Source organism: Diorhabda carinulata, chromosome X (genome assembly GCF_026250575.1).
Source record: "Diorhabda carinulata isolate Delta chromosome X, icDioCari1.1, whole genome shotgun sequence".
NCBI classification, from domain to species: domain Eukaryota; kingdom Metazoa; phylum Arthropoda; class Insecta; order Coleoptera; family Chrysomelidae; genus Diorhabda; species Diorhabda carinulata.
Window position 1 is genome coordinate 60,115,259 of NC_079472.1, and position 18,955 is coordinate 60,134,213.

An 18,955-nucleotide genomic window follows, 5' to 3' on the forward strand; every position below is an offset into this window, starting at 1 on the left:
CAGTTAATTGAAAATTTCCTGACGTTTCCAGGTTTTGTGGCCACCAAGGAACGAGTCATCACTGGTGACAAGTCTTGGTGTTACCAATTCGATTTGTAGCTCAAGTCTCAAAGCAAGAAATGGAAGCTGTCCCTCCCGGCAAGTGAGGCGGCGACATCCTTCATTACGACAACGCGCCCGCTCCCACGTCGCTCGTTGTGCGTGAGTTTTTGACCTGAAACTAAATCACCGTGACAGACCACCCGATTCAGCCCCGAAATGCGAAATGGTGCTTCGGAGTCAGCACTTGGGAGATGTGGAAAGCAAAACAAAAACGATACGGCAACTGATTTTTTTTTCTTTCTGCAATTATATCCACAGTGGAAACGGCGTTGGAAGAAGAGCACTTTGTTCAAGGGAGAAGACCATATAGAAATACTTGAATAATTGAAAAAATAAAGTTATTATTGAATATTTATACGTATTTTCCAGACAAACCTCGGACTGCTTGAAGCTTTGTACAATTGGATACAATATTTCGTACGAGCAAATATGAAAGAGATATCTAATTTTCCCGGACTATAACATATTCGTCTCACGGTTGTTGATATTGCGTTTTATCTATTATGTCATCACCTCTTGTTTACACGCTAATTCAAAATATGGAAGAGGCGTTCGGTCTACCACACCCGACTACCTTATAGGTAATATCAAAATAAATCGAATAATTTTGACATTACAGATGATAAACTCAAATTAGGACTGTCTGCTTCACAAAAATGGCATTGAGATGTATATGCGTGGGTTGTAAGTTATGGTAGTTTAATATAATATCTCGGAACGTACTTGACATTGGTTCAATGACAAACTAAACCTTGGTTTGATTGGTTTTCAACGAGGAGAAAACAATCTAAAATTATTCGTTTTCTTTAACATCCAACATCCCAAATATTCTCGATTTTAAATTTAGTATGAGCCGCTAAATGTTTGAGAAACTTTCTAATAATTAGCTGAAAAATCCACGATTGAGTAGAGCTGAAAGTCAGGTTCATGACAAAGAATTTTAACTTAACTTAATATCAGATTTTTCAGCTAATTATTATAAAGTATATGACGAAATCTCCTTCACATTTCTATGCCGATGTGTTCAACTTTGTCATCATCAGCGTCTATTGTTTCAATCAATCTTCAAGACCCACTGTGCCACGATTGAGGGATATAATTCATCCAAATGAATAATAGTAATTGCTTGCGAAAACACAATAATTAGTAGTGATCGAAAGTGCCGAAAAATTCATGTGAAAAACGGCGTAAAAGCTTTTGTAACTTGCCGATTGAAATTTCAAATAATAACGAGGTAATAGCAATAAGTTTTGCAGTTTGGAAAACTCTCGCAAGAAGTAATCAAAAGTGGCGGAAATTTTATGAGAAAATTTCGCGTTAAACCATTTGTAACTTGAAGTCTAAGCCTCAAATTAGAACCCTGCATTAGCAAGAAGTTTTGAGGGCAGGAAAAGCTTCGCAAGAAGTGATCGAAACCTTTTGTAACTTGCAGTTTGAAATCTCAAATAACAACGAGGTAATAGCAATAAGTTTTGCAGTTTGGAAAACTCTCGCAAGAAGTAATCAAAAGTGGCGGAAATTTTATGTGAAAATTTCGCGTTAAACCATTTGTGACTTGAAGTTTAAACCTCAAATTAAAACCCTGCATTAGCAAGAAGTTTTGAGGGCAGGAAAAGCTTCGTAAGAAGTGATAGAAATCTTTTGTAACTTGCAGTTTGAAATCTCAAATAACAGCGAGGTAATAGCAATAAGTTTTGCAGTTTGGAAAACTCTCGCAAGAAGTAATCAAAAGTGGCGGAAATTTTATGTGAAAATTTCGCGTTAAATAATTTGTAACTTGAAGTTTAAACCTCAAATTAGAACCCTGCATTAGCAAGAAGTTTTGAGAGCCGGAAAAGTTTCGTAAGAAGTAATAGAAACCTTTTGTAACTTGCAGTTTGAAATCTCAAATAACAACGATGTAATAGCAATAAGTTTTGCAGTTTGGAAAACTCTCGCAAGAAGTAATCAAAAGTGGCGGAAATTTTATGTGAAAATTTCGCGTTAAACCATTTGTGACTTGAAGTTTAAACCTCAAATTAAAACCCTGCATTAGCAAGAAGTTTTGAGGGCAGGAAAAGCTTCGTAAGAAGTGATAGAAATCTTTTGTAACTTGCAGTTTGAAATCTCAAATAACAGCGAGGTAATAGCAATAAGTTTTGCAGTTTGGAAAACTCTCGCAAGAAGTAATCAAAAGTGGCGGAAATTTTATGTGAAAATTTCGCGTTAAATAATTTGTAACTTGAAGTTTAAACCTCAAATTAGAACCCTGCATTAGCAAGAAGTTTTGAGAGCCGGAAAAGTTTCGTAAGAAGTAATAGAAACCTTTTGTAACTTGCAGTTTGAAATCTCAAATAACAACGATGTAATAGCAATAAGTTTTGCAGTTTGGAAAACTCTCGCAAGAAGTAATCAAAAGTGGCGGAAATTTTATGTGAAAATTTCGCGTTAAATAATTTGTAACTTGAAGTTTAAACCTCAAATTAGAACCCTGCATTAGCAAGAAGTTTTGAGAGCCGGAAAAGTTTCGTAAGAAGTAATAGAAACCTTTTGTAACTTGCAGTTTGAAATCTCAAATAACAACGATGTAATAGCAATAAGTTTTGCAGTTTGGAAAACTCTCGCAAGAAGTAATCAAAAGTGGCGGAAATTTTATGTGAAAATTTCGCGTTAAACAATTTGTAACTTGAAGTTTAAACCTCAAATTAGAACCCTGCATTAGCAAGAAGTTTTGAGGACAGGAAAAGCTTTGCAAGAAATGATCGAAACCTTTTGTAACTTGCAGTTTGAAATCTCAAATAACAGCGAGGTAATAGCAATAAATTTTGCAGTTTGGAAAACTCTCGCAAGAAGTCATCGAAAGTGCCAGAAATTTTATGAGAAAATTTCGCGTTAAACAATTTGTAACTTGAAGTTTAAACCTCAAATTAGAACCCTGCATTAGCAAGAAGTTTTGAGAGCCGGAAAAGCTTCGTAAGAAGTAATAGAAACCTTTTGTAACTTGCAGTTTGAAATCTCAAATAACAACGATGTAATAGCAATAAGTTTTGCAGTTTGGAAAACTCTCGCAAGAAGTAATCAAAAGTGGCGGAAATTTTATGTGAAAATTTCGCGTTAAACCATTTGTGACTTGAAGTTTAAACCTCAAATTAAAACCCTGCATTAGCAAGAAGTTTTGAGGGCAGGAAAAGCTTCGTAAGAAGTGATCGAAACCTTTTGTAACTTGCAGTTTGAAATCTCAAATAACAACGAGGTAATAGCAATAAGTTTTGCAGTTTGGAAAACTCTCGCAAGAAGTAATCAAAAGTGGCGGAAATTTTATGTGAAAAACCGCGTGAAACCTTTTCTAACTTAAAAGTTTACCTCAAATAAGAGCGCTGCAATATCGCAAGAACTTTCGCAAAATTTAATCCAAGTTTAAAGATTTGTTCAATTTTTTTGGGACATCCTAAATGATAAGAAATCATTTTAGATTGTAGTCGTGGTTGATTTGCCCACAATACACCACATACAGGTTTACATATAGCACCCTGCGTATCCAAAGGAACGGCACGAAGTTAATATTAATATAAGTTTGATGGAAACAGAAGAAAATCAACTTACTTGTAACTAAAGTATACAAAAGCTTTTCTAAATTCGTTCAAAGCGGTGCTGATGATTATCGATGCGGTAGGTACAGCCAGAACTGAAGGATCACTTCTCTGCTGCATAGTTTTTGTCATCATACGCACCACGTTCACTCAAATAAAAAGAATTTAATGAAAATAAAAAATTACTACTAACACATCTCATCTCATTACTACTACTATTACGTTAGGTTAACACTTAAGGAAGACCGAAAAAAATGATAAATGATAAATAGTAGCACTTAACGTGTGGTTTCGATGTGAAGATAGTCGCGACTGAAAGGTAGAAGGCTGCGTGACATTACGCGATTTCGTTTGTTTATAATAAATTAAGGAGGTGGACGCCGGGGACGTGGGCGGACGTGCCGGAGGGGGATTCTTCCTTCTGGTGACTCAAATCCAAAAAGGCGACAACTGCTTCCTTTCGCTAAGGATATAAACGAAATTTTTGTGACGTAAGTATCGAATACAGGTAGACATCTACGCATTCCAAAAAAAAAATCAAAAATACATTTTAATGCATGTTAATAATAATTTATCTGAGAATGACACGCAAAGACTATCCTCGAGACTATCAGTTATATTTATAAATAATATTTCCCCTAGACAAGAAATCTTGACTCTTGACAGGTTACATTTTGCCATAACTGCTATCATGGTGAGGAAGAAAATAGCAGACATGAGGTGCGGACGTAGCCTCGTAGCTGAAAAAATGACTAATGAGCAAAGTGCAGTTACTAGTACTACAGGTACCATGAAGGTTCATCAGCACCAATAGAAGTTATTCCGAATTTAACCCCACCGCACATGGTCGAAGAAAGTACCAAGCTTTGATAAAGATATCCAAAAATGGATTTAGAAAGGGATGAATTACGAACTAATTCATCATTCATCATTTGTTTAACGAATGGAAAACCATTTTTTTAATCTACAGTTGTTGATTGTCACTTTTCAGTTTTTCTTCACATTTGCTGATGCATAAAACTTTTTATCTACTCCAGGTCGACTCAATTCGTATTGGCCTAAAACCGTAGTTCTCAAAGTGGACCACCAGGGAACTAAGGGAAGTGGAGAATGTGATATTTCAAGATGAGCTACTCGAGCTTAGTATTAATGGGGAGCTGAAAGTGACATTTAAAGGAAGGTATCAAAAGTTTTGGCTGCAAGTAGAAATAGAGATAGATAGATCTAATCTTTACTTTTTTCGAAATTTATAAATTGGTAATAATGTAGATCCTCCGGATCCAGCAACTTTTTGAAAGTGGTCTATGAAACTAAAAACTTTGGGAGCCAATGATCTAAAGGATAATATATTTTTTCGTACACCAGTCATTTGTAAATTTCCTTCCTTCTACTTTCCCGACCCCTTATACATGAGAAAAATTGCTGCAAAATGGATTCCCAAATATTCGAATGTTGACCAAAAGCGCGTAAAGGGTAGAAGCATCGCGTTCGATCTGTGCTCGATTTGAAAACGATGTTGACATTATTGATATTTTGGATAAGGGTAGAACAATAACTGGAGATTACTATTCGACATTACTATGGGAAAAAATTAAAGAGAAAAGACGCGGAAAGCTATCCAAAGGTGTTTTGTTTTTGCAGGACACAAATCTCATATTGCCATGAAAAAAATTCGAGATTTAGGGTTTGAATTACTAGAACATCCCTCTTATTCACCAGATTTGGCTTCGTCCGACTATCACCTCTCCTCAAATGTTGAGTAATAAAATATTTCGACATTGAAATTTTATTTGGTTCTATAGTAGGCTAAGAATTTTTCAATATATCCTCGTATATGGAGTATTCACACATATAAAAAATCATAGTTCATAGACCCATCCTAACTGCCACTTTAACTAAAGGTTCTTTTAGATTAACGGGCCCACTAAAAGTTCCTTTAGATTAAAGGACCCTTCAATTTTAAAAGGAATTGGTCCACTGAAAAAATGAAGTACCCAACCCGATAGAAAGTATAACGGATGCTACGCTTTTTCGATCGCTAGAAGTCACCATGCATAAAGGCCGGGTCACACCAATCTTGCATCCTTCCGATCCGATTACGATCATACAGTGCTGCAAACTATTCGTTTAACGTCTACAGGACCGACATGATTCGAAGGAATTCTACGGATCTTGTTATCCAAGCCCAAAATCTGCATTTCTCTCTGTTCTCCATGAAATGTTTTTTTATCTTCATCTTTTGAACAAAAATCCACCACGACTATATCGCAATTGCTGACATTTTGCGCACAGAACCTTTCGCAATTTTAATTGAATCGATCTGGAGCTGGAAATCGGAAAGACCTCGGAATCGTATAGGAGATGTGTGTGCTCAATCCGTTCAGTTTCCTAACCGATCCGTTCTTTGGAGCAAAATCGGATCTAAGTGGTGTATGACAATTTTGTCCCGGCATTAGATCGGTTTCCGCCACATCGTGTCGTAGAACTAAATGCATGAATATACCTGTTATGATCTTTATAACCAGCTGCTATAGTTCGAAATAACATCAGACGAACAGGAAATCTAGCAGGCAATCTCGCACTACACCATTGTTAACATTCGGGTGTCAATCGGCGTTGTGCTACAGCCACGTAAACATGCTGCAGAAATCCATCGGAGAATGAGTCATGAGTTATGGTGTTATGCGTGAAAGATGGTCGTAATGATGTGCAAGGGGGCCAATGACGCAAATCTGTCGTTTTAGATGACCTGGTTCAACGTGTTGCCAGAATGGTTAAAGAAAACCGCAGATTTGCCATTTGTCTACGGAATTTCCAGAAGTTTCAAGGTCTGTCTTGTACTTAATTGTTACTGAGCTTGTCTTTTATTTCTCTAAAGAGAGCCATTTTTTTATCGTAAAAAGAGGTTACGTAGTGGTCGTATACAAAAATTAGCGACCTTTAAATAATATATTCCAAACTGAAAAAAATTATTATTTTTCAAGCATTAAAAATGCATTACATCCACGGTCGCGGATCAAGTATAATTTATATTAACAACAATTAAAAAAATGTTTTCTTGCATCAATAGTTAATTTAATGAATTATCAAACAAATTAAATGAAAACAAGGTAACGAAAATTGTTTAGTAGTGAAGATATTGTTTGTTTTGTATCAACTAAGGTCGTTTTTATAGTAAGCGTACGATTGAACATTTTAATCTTATTTTATACTAAATGATTTCGTTTCATTTAATGAATCTAAACTACTCCAAGCGTATTCTTCAAAATGACAAAAAAATTTTCGAAACCACATTTTTTTTCTTCCTCACGTTGAAAACAGAAAATTTCTCACGTAGTGACATTTATCGAAGATTCCACAATGAGTAAATCGTTGCAAACACTTTTTGTCAACTTTATTGTTATTTTTTATACTAAAGCAGTTCAAATTTGTTAAATATTGATTGTAATGGAAAACTGGAGAATACAGTCCAAGAAAAAATTAATTTTCTGAAAATACTTTATTTTGAAGAAGTAAGAAAAGCATTATTCCGATGCTGAGGAGTACCAGGGTTACTACTTAACTTTGGACATGAATAAATAAAAACAAATATTTATAATTTGTGTAAAAAAGAGGTGGGAGTTGTCCTAAATTTCGTGACGTAACATTTTAAAATCTATTATAAACGAAATGTTGAAGCAGGAACTTTAAACTAACATTTTTCTTATTTATTTACACAGCTTCTATTCTTAATTTAATTAAACACTGTACATTACATTTAACTTACGATAATTTACTTATAAATATCACTCAAATAATTTCTGCGATTACTTTCACTACGACTATTTATTTAAAAACTAAATAATTTCGCTAACACAAATCATTTATGTACCTAAATAAAATTCTACAAAGTTCTAGAACGAAAAGAAATAAATAGACTTCACTAGAAATTATTTAGAAGAAATAGTGTAATTAAACCGCCTGCTACTATTAAACTCATATACAAATTTAAACATTAAACGAATTCCGTCAATAATAAAAAAATGTGAAAGACGCCACACGAAAAGCGCCGCGCGAAGTCGCCGAATTTATAAAATTTCATAGTAACTAGACAGGGCCGACCTAGGGAACCAGTTTGCGAACTTGTTCGTAAAACTATTAGTTTACGAAAACCTATATCAGTGCCCTTTCATAAATGCCGCGCTAAACTCTTTGCGCCTAGCAGTTATTTTTTATTTTTATTTCATTTGACCAATGACTATGCGGATGAAACTAAGTCGATCTTAGTTCTGCTATTCTACAATAGATTTGAAAATTTGACAATGAAATAAGCCACAAGGCACCTCCTTATATATCTATTTATTAAAAGAAACTAAGTTTTCTTCGAAAAAAAAAAACTCAATAATCGAATTAAAAATAAATTAATGTTTCTACATGTTCTTGATTTTAGGTCTCTTCTGATTTAAAATTAGTTTTTTTTTATAATTTTTAAAAGAATGATAAAAAATTGACGTTTTGACTAATTTTAAGTCTTTTTCAAAATATGATATTGACGCTGACCATTTGTGTTTTTACATTAACCATGAACATCAAAATAAGAATAAAATCAAAATAGAAATTTGTTCTAGTAAAGAAAAATCAGTCCTTACATCTCAAATATGTACCAGTACTTAATCGATCAAATGATTTGTAGTTTTATTAGAATATACAAAAATAAAATCATAAATTTTACTTAAATTATTCAAGTATTTTTTATCCTTTATAGCTTTTTTGTTTTTATGAATGTGAACCATTTCTACAAATTATCTTTTTTTCTGAATCTTTATAACTGAATTTGTTTCTTTTTTGATACTTCAAGGTTCTTTAATGCATTTCTATTTTTTTTATCGTATTGATGACCTTTTAGCCTATTTTCTAAATACTGAGATGTCTGCCCTATGTAGACGGCGTCACTTGATATATAATATTACTTTTGTTTTTTGGTGTTTAAGATTTTAATTTAGTGAAATATTTGTATTATGTCCTTTATGACTTATACTAATATCATATTTATTAAAATAATTTGATAATTGTTGAGAAAATCCTTGTATGGTAAGGAAAAATGTTTTATGCTTTGATGTTTCGTTACAGTTTTGTTTTTAAATTGATTGTAGTATCTGTTTATCTTTTTCTTGAATATATTGCTTATAATTTTTTCTTTTAATGCAATTTAATGCTAAAATCAGGATCTGATAGTTGGATAGATCTATCGGCCAAACTTATTATTGAAAATAAATAGTATTAACACAAAATTAGGAAAAAAAAAGTAATTTGAAATATATTTTACCGACATCCTCGACCAGGAAAAGTTGTATACGGTATACGTGATTTATATGTCAAATTTTGTTGTTTATTTTTGTGAAAAATTAAATTATAAACCTGAACGCATTGGATTTAAATTGTTATTTTCCTTATTTTCCGCATAACACTCAAACAGACCTTGTACAATACCAGTTTGTCATACCAAATAGTTTCATTAGTTGTTGATGACATTGAAAAATCTTATGTGGTCTGAATAATTGTCGGATTTCTAAAAAGTGTTCGTAATTGTATGGCTAAGTCATCAAATATGTTAAATATTTCCTTCGCCATAAACGTACTATCTGAAATATAAACACGGGGTGTGGAAATGATACCAAAAGACCGGACCGCATCAACATATCAATAAGTACGTCTTCGGATAAAAACAAGGGTGTTAAATTCTATGTATGTACACTATCGATCAAAAAAGTTTTTTCCCACGACCACTTATGAAAATGATAGATTGCACACACTCATTTTCACCTAAGAAAGTAGCTTATTTCAGACATGTTATAAAAAAATACATGCATGTATTGAAATGCTTCTTTTTCTTATGTTATATATTATTTCGAACGATAGAGGGAATACGCCAATACAATATGAATGTGGCTGGGTGCCGAAAGGCAAAAGGCCAAATTAGAGAAGACTGAAGAAGTAGACAATATGATTTTTTGAATTTTTACAATAAAAATTGTAAGTTTGTGTATATAGATCTTAACGGAGAATATTTCGAAAAGCGAAAAAACATTTGTTCGTTTCTGTTTAACCTTTTGTAAAATATTAAAAGGCAACCCTCGTACATAATATAGGGTTTAGTCATCTATCGAGAATGAATTCGAAGTTATGGATATTTTATATCTTAGTGTTTCCAAAATAGGTAATCCGACGACGATCACCGGCTGTAATATTAAGTATGCAATGTTTGTTTAACTTTATTTAGAAGGCTAGCATTCGGAAAATGACTGTTCGTTTTCATAGAAATTGAAGATAATGTCGGGCATTAACCGCGAAACTGATTTTTTTTGATATTTCATTTATACAACGAATTAACTTACAATATTTTTTATTTTGTTTTCATATTAAAAAATGCCATATAGAATAGACCACAAATTTATTAAAAAATTAAAATCGTGTAGTTTATCGACAAAAACGCGAGAAAACGGAACTATCGTCATTGGTCGCTGGCTTTCGAATTTTCTAGATATTTTTATGTAAAAATTTGAAATATATTATCCATCAAAATCAGTTTATCATAAAGATATCATCGATATTTCGAAAATAAGTCGCGTCGACTCATGTTTTATGCCAATGTGTCCATCTATTCCAACAAAGTTTCCAAATAAATTGTTTTTGAATGTTCCGACCCAAAAATGAATGGTTCCAGAAGTGCCTGGCCTGACCTAGAGATGGCGGTAGTTGCTTGAAAAATACCACAGCATATTTTCCAAGTTTGAAGACGCTACGTTGTTAAGTGTTTCTTTTCAGTGAATTTGTAAACATTTGGAAAAAAATATAATAGCCCAATCAATATAAAAACTGAACTAGATTCTATTCTAGATGAGACTGCTTCTTCAATATCATTTTAACTAAAATTTGGTCATGAAAAAGCTGTGCACAAGACGGGTACCGAGTTTACTCATAATGGAACAAAAACAGCGTTGTGAAGATGTTTCATTCGAGTGTTTGGCAATGTTTCATAACCATGGATGAAACGTAGGTCCATCACTTCCCATCCGAAACAAAAAACAATAAAAACCATGGACTAAAAAGGGAGAACCGACTACAAAGAAGGCAAAGACCGTTTCATCTGCAGACGAGGTCATGGCGTCGGTTTTTTTGGCATGAGCGTGTGATAGTTTTCATTGACTATCCTTAGAAAAGAAAAACTATCAACGACGAGTATTATTCAAGCTTATTGCAACGTTTAAGCGAATAAATCTGAGGATAAAATGTTGTTTCATCAAGACAATGCACCAGCTCAGATATCCGTTGTTGCAATGGCCAAAATTGAATGAATTAACGTTTGAATTGCTATCTCAAGCAATCTCTTCGCCAGATTTAGCTCCCTCGGATTATTTTAATGAGAAAATGGCTCGGTAGTCAAAGATTTTTCAACAAGAAGATGTAATGTCGGCAGTTAACGGCTATTGACGATTCTTATTATAAAAATTGTATCGAAAAATGTTATACTATCAACGGCGAGTATTATGCGAACTTATTGCAACATTTGAGGCCCTTTTGGCTAAGAAGAAAGTGTTATTTCATCAAGATAATGCATCAGCTCAACAATCCGTTATTACATATTACAAATTAATAAATTAAAGTTTTAATCGCTACCTCAGGCGCCCTATTTAGGCTCCTCGGATTATTTTCTGTTCCCAAACTTGAAAAAATGGCTCGGTGGTCAAAGATTTTTCAACAATGAAGAGGTGATGTCAGCAGTTAATGGTCATTTTGAGGAGCTTGACATAAAAAGGGTATAGAACTGATTGAAAATCGCTGGGAAAAGTGTATGGAGCTAAAAATATATATATTGCTGTCTAAAATTTTTGTTATGCCAGGTACATCTGGAACCATCCTCATATTCTTCAAAGACCGTTATCCTATGATGTGAAGATCAGTTTTGTTTTGAAAAATTAAGATACGTTGAAGTTAATAGAGAGGGAAAAGTGGAAAACACGTTATATTTAAATAAAAAGCCTCTTATTAGCTTTTCATCTATAATTTTTCAGAGAACAATCTTTTTTTTAAGAACAACAACAATTTGCCATCATGAGATGATTCCATCGACCTTGATACGTTTTATCAAGCAGGTACGTTCGCAAAAGCAAAATTTTTGGAGAACCGGACTCGTTCAACACGTCGTGATCAAATCAGAGACTCAAACTTAGAGTAAAACATTGAAAGTGTTTTGGCATTATTCTATTAGACGTAAACCAATGATTTATGGGTATATGATGTAGAAGGAGAGCCGTGAAATCATTAAAAATTTGATTGATAGGTATTCTATCTAAAATCAAAAACATCGTATTTTGAACCGATTAAGCGCATTCAAACAAATTTAACGAGGGTGCTGTGGGAGGTTCCAGTAAAAGGCTGCTACAACGCCTGGGAAAATCGCCGCAGTCGGAGTATTGATGCTGAAGAGAAATTTTGAAGAAGATCATGTTGTCATCGAAAAATTTGATAATTGTAATGTTTATATCATCACTTTAATTACTTTGGGATTCCAAATGGCGCAATCTTTATTACACTGTTGTAGATAATTAGCGGAACTCATGATGTGAAAATTGTAGACTCGTTGAACTAAGTGTAGCGAATTGAAATGAGATTACATTGAAAACTAAACTAATGTTTTTACTGTGTATAATGAGTTTTCCACTTAAAAGTCGCTTTACCTTCGAACCGCCCTCGTATCTATTATTAACATAAGTTTTACCTTGCAAATGATAAAAGTCTGATTTTATTTTATTATTAATTATTCAAGTATATCCCCTCTTAACGATTCAACTTGCGCGCTATCCAGCAATCGAGATGCATAATAATTAACCAGAAACATTGGACGGTATGCTTGTAATCACGTCTACGATATAAACCAGACACAATTATCATTGTCATACGAGGTCTGGCTATTAAATAACGAGACTGCGCGCCTAGAGGGCGTTGGGTATCTAGATATCTTGTCTATGCACGTATGAATCTCAAATTTCTCGTTAAATTGGCCTATAGAGCCTGTGGGGACAATTCTCTATCTCGTGCGCGTGTTATCGAGTGGTGTAATCGTATTAGTGAGGGCCGAGAGAGCACTGAAGATGACCAACGCCCAAGTCCCCCTGTGACTGTTTCAACTCCAGAAACAGTGACCAAAATCAACCAATTTGTGCGTGCAGATCGTCGATTGACTATCCGGATGATTGCCGAGGCTCTAAACGCCGATAACGAAACGTTTAGAAGAATTTTACACGAGGAATTACACATGACAAAAGTTGGTGCCAAAAAATCTGACTCCTGACCAAAAGCTCTGCGTGAACGGGTCTGCTCAGGTTTCCTTGGAAGGTTAGAAAAAGATCTAATTTGAAAGGGAATCGATTTGAGTCGATGGAAGCGGTAAATCAAAACACGGTAGAGTTTTAAAGGCCCTCACCAAAGAAGACTTCCAGCACTGCTTCGACCAATGGAAAAAACGTATGGAAAGGTGTTTGGCGAGGGGAGGGGAGTATATTGAAGGGGAGCATTCGAATGTAGAATCATTTTTATAAGAAAACCCCTTTTCCCAAAATGAATTTAAATTATAAGCAACTTTAACCTCGCGGATTAACTTTCTGAAGGAAAATGTAAAATACTATCCAAAGTACAATTATTTATGTTCGATACCACGAATATGTTTAAATATACCAAGATCCAAATAACTTTAAGCAAAATTTCCATTTGACCACCTTTTCAAAGATCATAAATGATTAAGTTGGAATTTCTGGAACCGTTGGTGATTTTCATACTGAATGCACTGTTTACACCACCACTACACCAAACTGTCTGTATGAGCGTTTCGATAACCAAGTTATCGTCTTCAGAGATTGAAGGTAAACTAAAATATTGCTCTGATACCTTTCACTCCTCTTTATACAAAAGGATTGGAAGGAATATTTAGCAAAGTAGCAGATAAAATACCAAATTTGGAAAAGAGTGACCGAAAGTATATTGGGAAGACTAAGAGATCCGTTATTGTCCGGTTTAAAGAGCACATTTTAAATATGGACGGACGCTGCCAGTCACAATCATGACATAAATATTAATATTGTAAAATTGTTAAAAAGTGTATCAAATAATAAATTGTTGGATGAGTAATATTTTGAAAGCGGTCCAGGAAGAAAACTTTTAATATAAAAAGTAATTATCGATTAAAAATATAGTTACTGGACTATGTCAACTATATTTGGAGAAAAACGATCATATCCTGTTTTTTTTTAATAACTAAACTAACGCCATTGATCGATTAAATTAAGAATTCAAAATGGGACGTACATAAGTAAGTTAACTAAGGAGCTTGGTCTCTATTAAATCCATGAGTCATACAGGAAACTGATTGTCCGAAGAAAAAAATACAATTCACTATTGTTTAAAAAAGAATGGGAAATGAAATTGTTATTAACAACTAATGAGGTGTATTTTCGGTCGAATATAATTGTGAGATGGGGGACAATTACTTGTTCGAGACTGTTTTTGATTTTTCGGTATGAAACGCAAATAAATAATTTCTAGAAATATCACCGACCTCATTATGAAGACGTTAACACTCGTTATTATAAGTTGCAAAATACTTTAATCCGCGACCATATCCTGATATCTTTGAATTTTCTTAGGTCTGGATTATTTTTCCAGTAAGACTCCATCTGATTCTTTAGCCATTCGTTCCACGAGGCAACAGTATGGAGTCGTTGCCCCTTTTTTGGCAAGGCTGTTACTTCCTCATTTCCTGGTGGCCTGGAAGCCACATTAAGATTATGTTGTTTTTGTTATCTTGTAGTTTTTTGCACTCTTCGCATTAAGATAGATCATCAATCAGCTTATTGCGGATCCCAACTCAAAACGAGATTTAAATCACAGTTTCTGAACGATGTCTTCAATTTTCGATAGAAATTTCAAATTTGAGAACATGATCTACAAGAAATTTTGATTTTTACACACTAAGAAACAGAAAGAGAAACTCAGACATAAGACACAAAGGTGGAAGACATAGTCAGATAGGGACGTAAACGTAGAAGAGCTTGGACAGGATGACCAGGGACATGACGACCTTTAAGAAGACCTCCAAAAAGATGAATGGATTCATGGACATCAACATCTCATGGATGACAAGTTGGAAACTACAGGCCTAATGCCTACAATATGTTGAAGAAGAAGAAGAAGATAGGTCGCTTATGTTTGCCTTCCTTTTCCTTATAAATCGCCTTTTGTTGCTTTATAGTGCACATGGTTTTGAAAAACAGTTATAAAATGATAAAATAACTATACAATAAACATAGATTTCAATTTACATTATTTATAATTTTGTTACTACTATTATGTAGTTGTTTTCTATAAAATTACATGACCTTTAAAGATAGATATAATTCATTAGAAATCGTTATCATTACATTTCCATCTCGTTACAGGATCTTTTTAAATGATATATTTATAAAGTGGAAAACAAATTTTTCCTTATTCATTTATTCTGAATCCTGATATACAATGTGTCCCACATAAGAACCAACAAAGAGCAGAGGCGTATAAGGGAGCCTAAAATATGACGATTGGGAGCAATTTATTTCTACACCTGAGGAGCTGTAGGCCCGAAATTTCGAAAAAAAAAATTAAATTCTTTACAGCCCTTAAAAATACCAAATTAGGAATACTGTATAAAATTATTAAGGGCATTAAGTCATGGTAAATAAAATAAAAGGCGATCGAACTATTATAGGGGGTGAATTATGGGTAACCTAACGTTTACAATTTCACTGAAGTCTTGTATCTGTGATAATTTATTTTTTGAAACTTTTTTATTCCCGTAATTTTTTAAGGAAAAGTCGATAATCAAAGATATAAAATTTAACAATTTGCAATTCAGTTTCTCTAGTAATTGCATTGAAATTTTTTTTTTCAAATGAATGTAAAATTCTCTCAACAAAAGCCAATATCCAAATAAGTAGATTGGACAAGGAAATAACTGTCCTTAAGATTAGCCTCCCTGTTCAGCGGACTCCAATAAATGTGTTTATTCCCTTTGGGGGGCGTTAAAGAATTCTGTTTATCGCATTACAGACAAATACTACTACCATTGGTACTGCGGCCCTCAATGAGCCTTGGCCTCGTCCACCTCATTCTTCCAATCACCATGGTCTAACGCTCGGCGTCTTCAGTCCCTCACACCTATCTCCAAAAGATCCTCTTTGACATCATCTACAGCCATCGTTTGCGCGATCGCACAGGCAGTCGCCAGTCCTTGGGCTTCTGCTGCTACGTTTTGCGCATCCCCCGGTCCTCAGGCATACACTTCAAGTGGCCTATTCATCAGAATTTTCCATTTATTTGAAAAAAATTAAAACGATTTAATTACTAGATCTGAACTGCAAATTATCAAATTTGATGTATAAATTTATAGCCAATTCCTGACTTTTTAGAAATTTTTAATAACAGTGTTGATATTGAAAACATGTCTTTGATTATTTGATTTTCACTTGAAAATGACAAAGTTTTGTGAAAAATTACAAAAGTAAAAAGAGTTTTGGAATTAGATTATCCATGGTAGGAAAAGAAAATTTTTAAATCAACCGACTGATAAAAAGCAAATAACTGTCTCATATATTTTTAATCTACAGAGTTGCAAAACTGATTGTATTTTAATAATTTAAACTGTGTGACGTGTTTCTAAGCAAATGATTTTCAAAAAAATTCTGGGTAAATAACCCAGGGTCCTCATTTTACTGGGGGTATTCCATACACCCCAAAACCCATTTACAAGTTTTAGATGAGGGCCTCAAATGGTCCCAGTCCTGGCCTGTCCATATCTTTTCATTTTCAACATCAAATGTCCTAATCCTATGTTACACCCACAACAAATATCCTAATTACAAGCAAAATATTATTTGAAATAATTTGTCATCTATAAAATAAAAATAATTTTCTTTGGTGCTAAAATAGCATGAAAGTGCATTTCCAAGTACCTAATTTTCATCTGAGGTAGGGACCCCAAGTTATTCCATACACCGCAGATCCCACAGTAGAGGGCCCTATTACAGGTTTTAACTGTGGGCTCTTAATTATCCCAGTCCTGGCCTGTCTATATCTTTTAATTTTTTTTCTCACATATTGATATTTTTATTTTTAATATCAAAGGTCCTAATACCCACAACAAATTACAAGTGAAGTATTCTATGAAATATTCCACATGTTCAAAGACTCACCGTTCAGTAGTAGGATCAGCGCAATTAAGAGGGTACTTGAGTTCTATAATTTCACCATTCTTTTCCTTCAATTGCCCCTGTTTCTCTGTATAATACTGAACTAATTCAGAGAGAGTAGCGAATTTCTCACCCCCGTATAAGTCATAAAAATCTCCAGAGTTCTGGATCTTGATGTGAGTCACTTCTCCATTGCGTCTGAAATTTACCAAACCCTTAAGTACATGAAAAATAGAAAGAGATAACTACCTATCAGGTATATAATACTAGAGGCATATAAATAAACGCTAATTCTGAAAGAAAATTATTGCTTCAAATTTTAATGAGGGGAAAAGTTTGTTAATCTAGCACTGAAGTACAAATCAAAGCCAAGATGTGGGAAATCATATATATCTAGTCTAGTTTTATTTGATTCTAAAGAAATTTCATTCTTGATTCTTTAATCCCAAGTAATATTACCAGTAGTTCAAATAAATTAATCTTCTCTTTATTAGATCTAGTTTTGAAGATTATAGGTAACTATATAAATAAAGGACCTTTCAATAACTTCTGGAGGCCAATCATTGCTTAAACTTTAAACGTGAGTTTCTCTCAATTTTTTGGCAAAATGATAAAACAATTAATTATAAGATGCTTATAATTAAACATTAGGAATTGTAATATAATCAACATACTATCATCTATTCATAAGAATATACATTGAAATTGGAAGATAATTATAATACAGTATAAATATCAATTTTTTAAATGCTTTGGACATTGATGATAACAACTAATTAGAAACTCACCTGACAGATAAAGTAAAATCACCGGGATTCGAAGAACTAGGTCGTGCTAAAAAACTGCAGTCCAACCCTCTTTCCATTAACAATTTTTCTGCGTCAATTCCACTAATTGTCGGCCAAAACCATCTACGGATAACAAAATGCATCGAGTTGTGGTCTTTTAAACGAGAATGTAGTTTATTGTTGTCCATAGAATGCGTTTTTGTGCAATTTGTATTTTTATAGTGCATATTTAAAAATAAAATTTAATAACATGTTTAGTTTTCGAAATAAAACACTAATATTAGAATTTAAACGTGTTTACCTTCTAGAACTCATTTTGTAACATACAAAATTATAGAAACAATTTAAATGAACATCGAAATTGAACTTTCAAGTTATACGCCATCTTGAATATACAAGGATTATATTTTTTATATCTAAATAAAATTTGCAAAAGGGAAGTAAAAATTGATGAAACTAATAGAAAATACATATTTCAATTTTCCTCTATCATTAAAAAGCTAAAATGTAAAAGATTTACGTGTTAGAATATAGTTTTTACGTTATTTAAAATCGGATCAAATATATTGAGTTATCCTTATAATTACCCCACCTTGCATGTTGTGACTTTTGATTCCTTTATATTCAGTGGGTGTGTTATTAAATATTATGGAATTAAGGCTTTTTTTAAATCAAATATTCAAAAAGCCAATACGGAACGAAAGTGAAATAATAAAACACATAAAATGTCAACCTAATTTATTTACACGTACTTTCAGAATCCGACTACAGAGTACTAAATTAGAAAACACAAAAAATACTAAGCTATTAAAGAAGTTGCCGTATCTGGAGCTCCTTCTGCTAACAATTGTTGGTTTTCTAAAAGACTTTTATGGTCTTTTTCGGGCTTAATTTGAGTGAAATAATTGAAATAATGAACGGCGATATATGTACCAGCATACAAAGTTAATCCAATGCATGAATACACAAATCCTCTATGCAGTTTATCGAGTATTGCATTCTTATATGGATACTTCTTCATTTTGATTTTTAGGAATATGTTAACAATAAAAAAATTCCGTATAATAAATAATACGTTTGTTATTTAACTAATTTTATAAACTTAACCTCATTTTCAGTATATGACATTGACGTTTTTTAGTACCGTTCAATTGCCAATTAGATTCTGAAAGTAGAAAGTGCGTTAGTAAAGAATGTTTTAAAAATGAGACTTTTGGATAAAAAACATTGTGTTAGTGGA

General features: G+C 33.3%; 2 protein-coding genes across 4 annotated transcripts in view; both read right to left on the reverse strand.

The window, feature by feature from the left end:
• The window catches only part of LOC130900368 (tyrosine-protein phosphatase non-receptor type 11), a 51,742-nt gene extending 33,631 nt beyond the window's left edge, over positions 1–18,111 (reverse strand). The window contains exons 1-3 of one of the 3 annotated variants that reach the window (XR_009060159.1): positions 18,017–18,108; positions 17,716–17,838; positions 16,931–17,125 (exon numbers count right to left, since the gene is read on the reverse strand). Coding sequence is in view for 2 of the 3 variants with exons in the window: in XM_057810914.1 (XP_057666897.1) it covers positions 16,931–17,125; positions 17,716–17,838; positions 18,017–18,030 (332 nt within the window). In the remaining variant the exon portion in view is untranslated. Of the gene's footprint in view, positions 1–3,684; positions 4,029–16,930; positions 17,126–17,715; positions 17,839–18,016 lie in introns of those variants that run through there. The other 2 variants (XM_057810914.1, XM_057810915.1) reach the window with 2 other exon arrangements.
• Positions 18,112–18,436: 325 nt separating this feature from the next.
• On the reverse strand, positions 18,437–18,832 carry LOC130900381 (uncharacterized). Its single transcript, XM_057810933.1, has one exon. The coding sequence runs from the start codon at positions 18,734–18,736 to the stop codon at positions 18,515–18,517; it is 222 nt and encodes a 73-aa protein (XP_057666916.1). The 5' UTR covers positions 18,737–18,832; the 3' UTR covers positions 18,437–18,514.
• Positions 18,833–18,955: the final 123 nt, after the last annotated feature.

Bases quoted from the DNA above. Each gene is read 5' to 3' on its own strand.
- LOC130900381 (XM_057810933.1), bottom strand. From the start codon at position 18,736: ATGAAGAAGTATCCATATAAGAATGCAATACTCGATAAACTGCATAGA.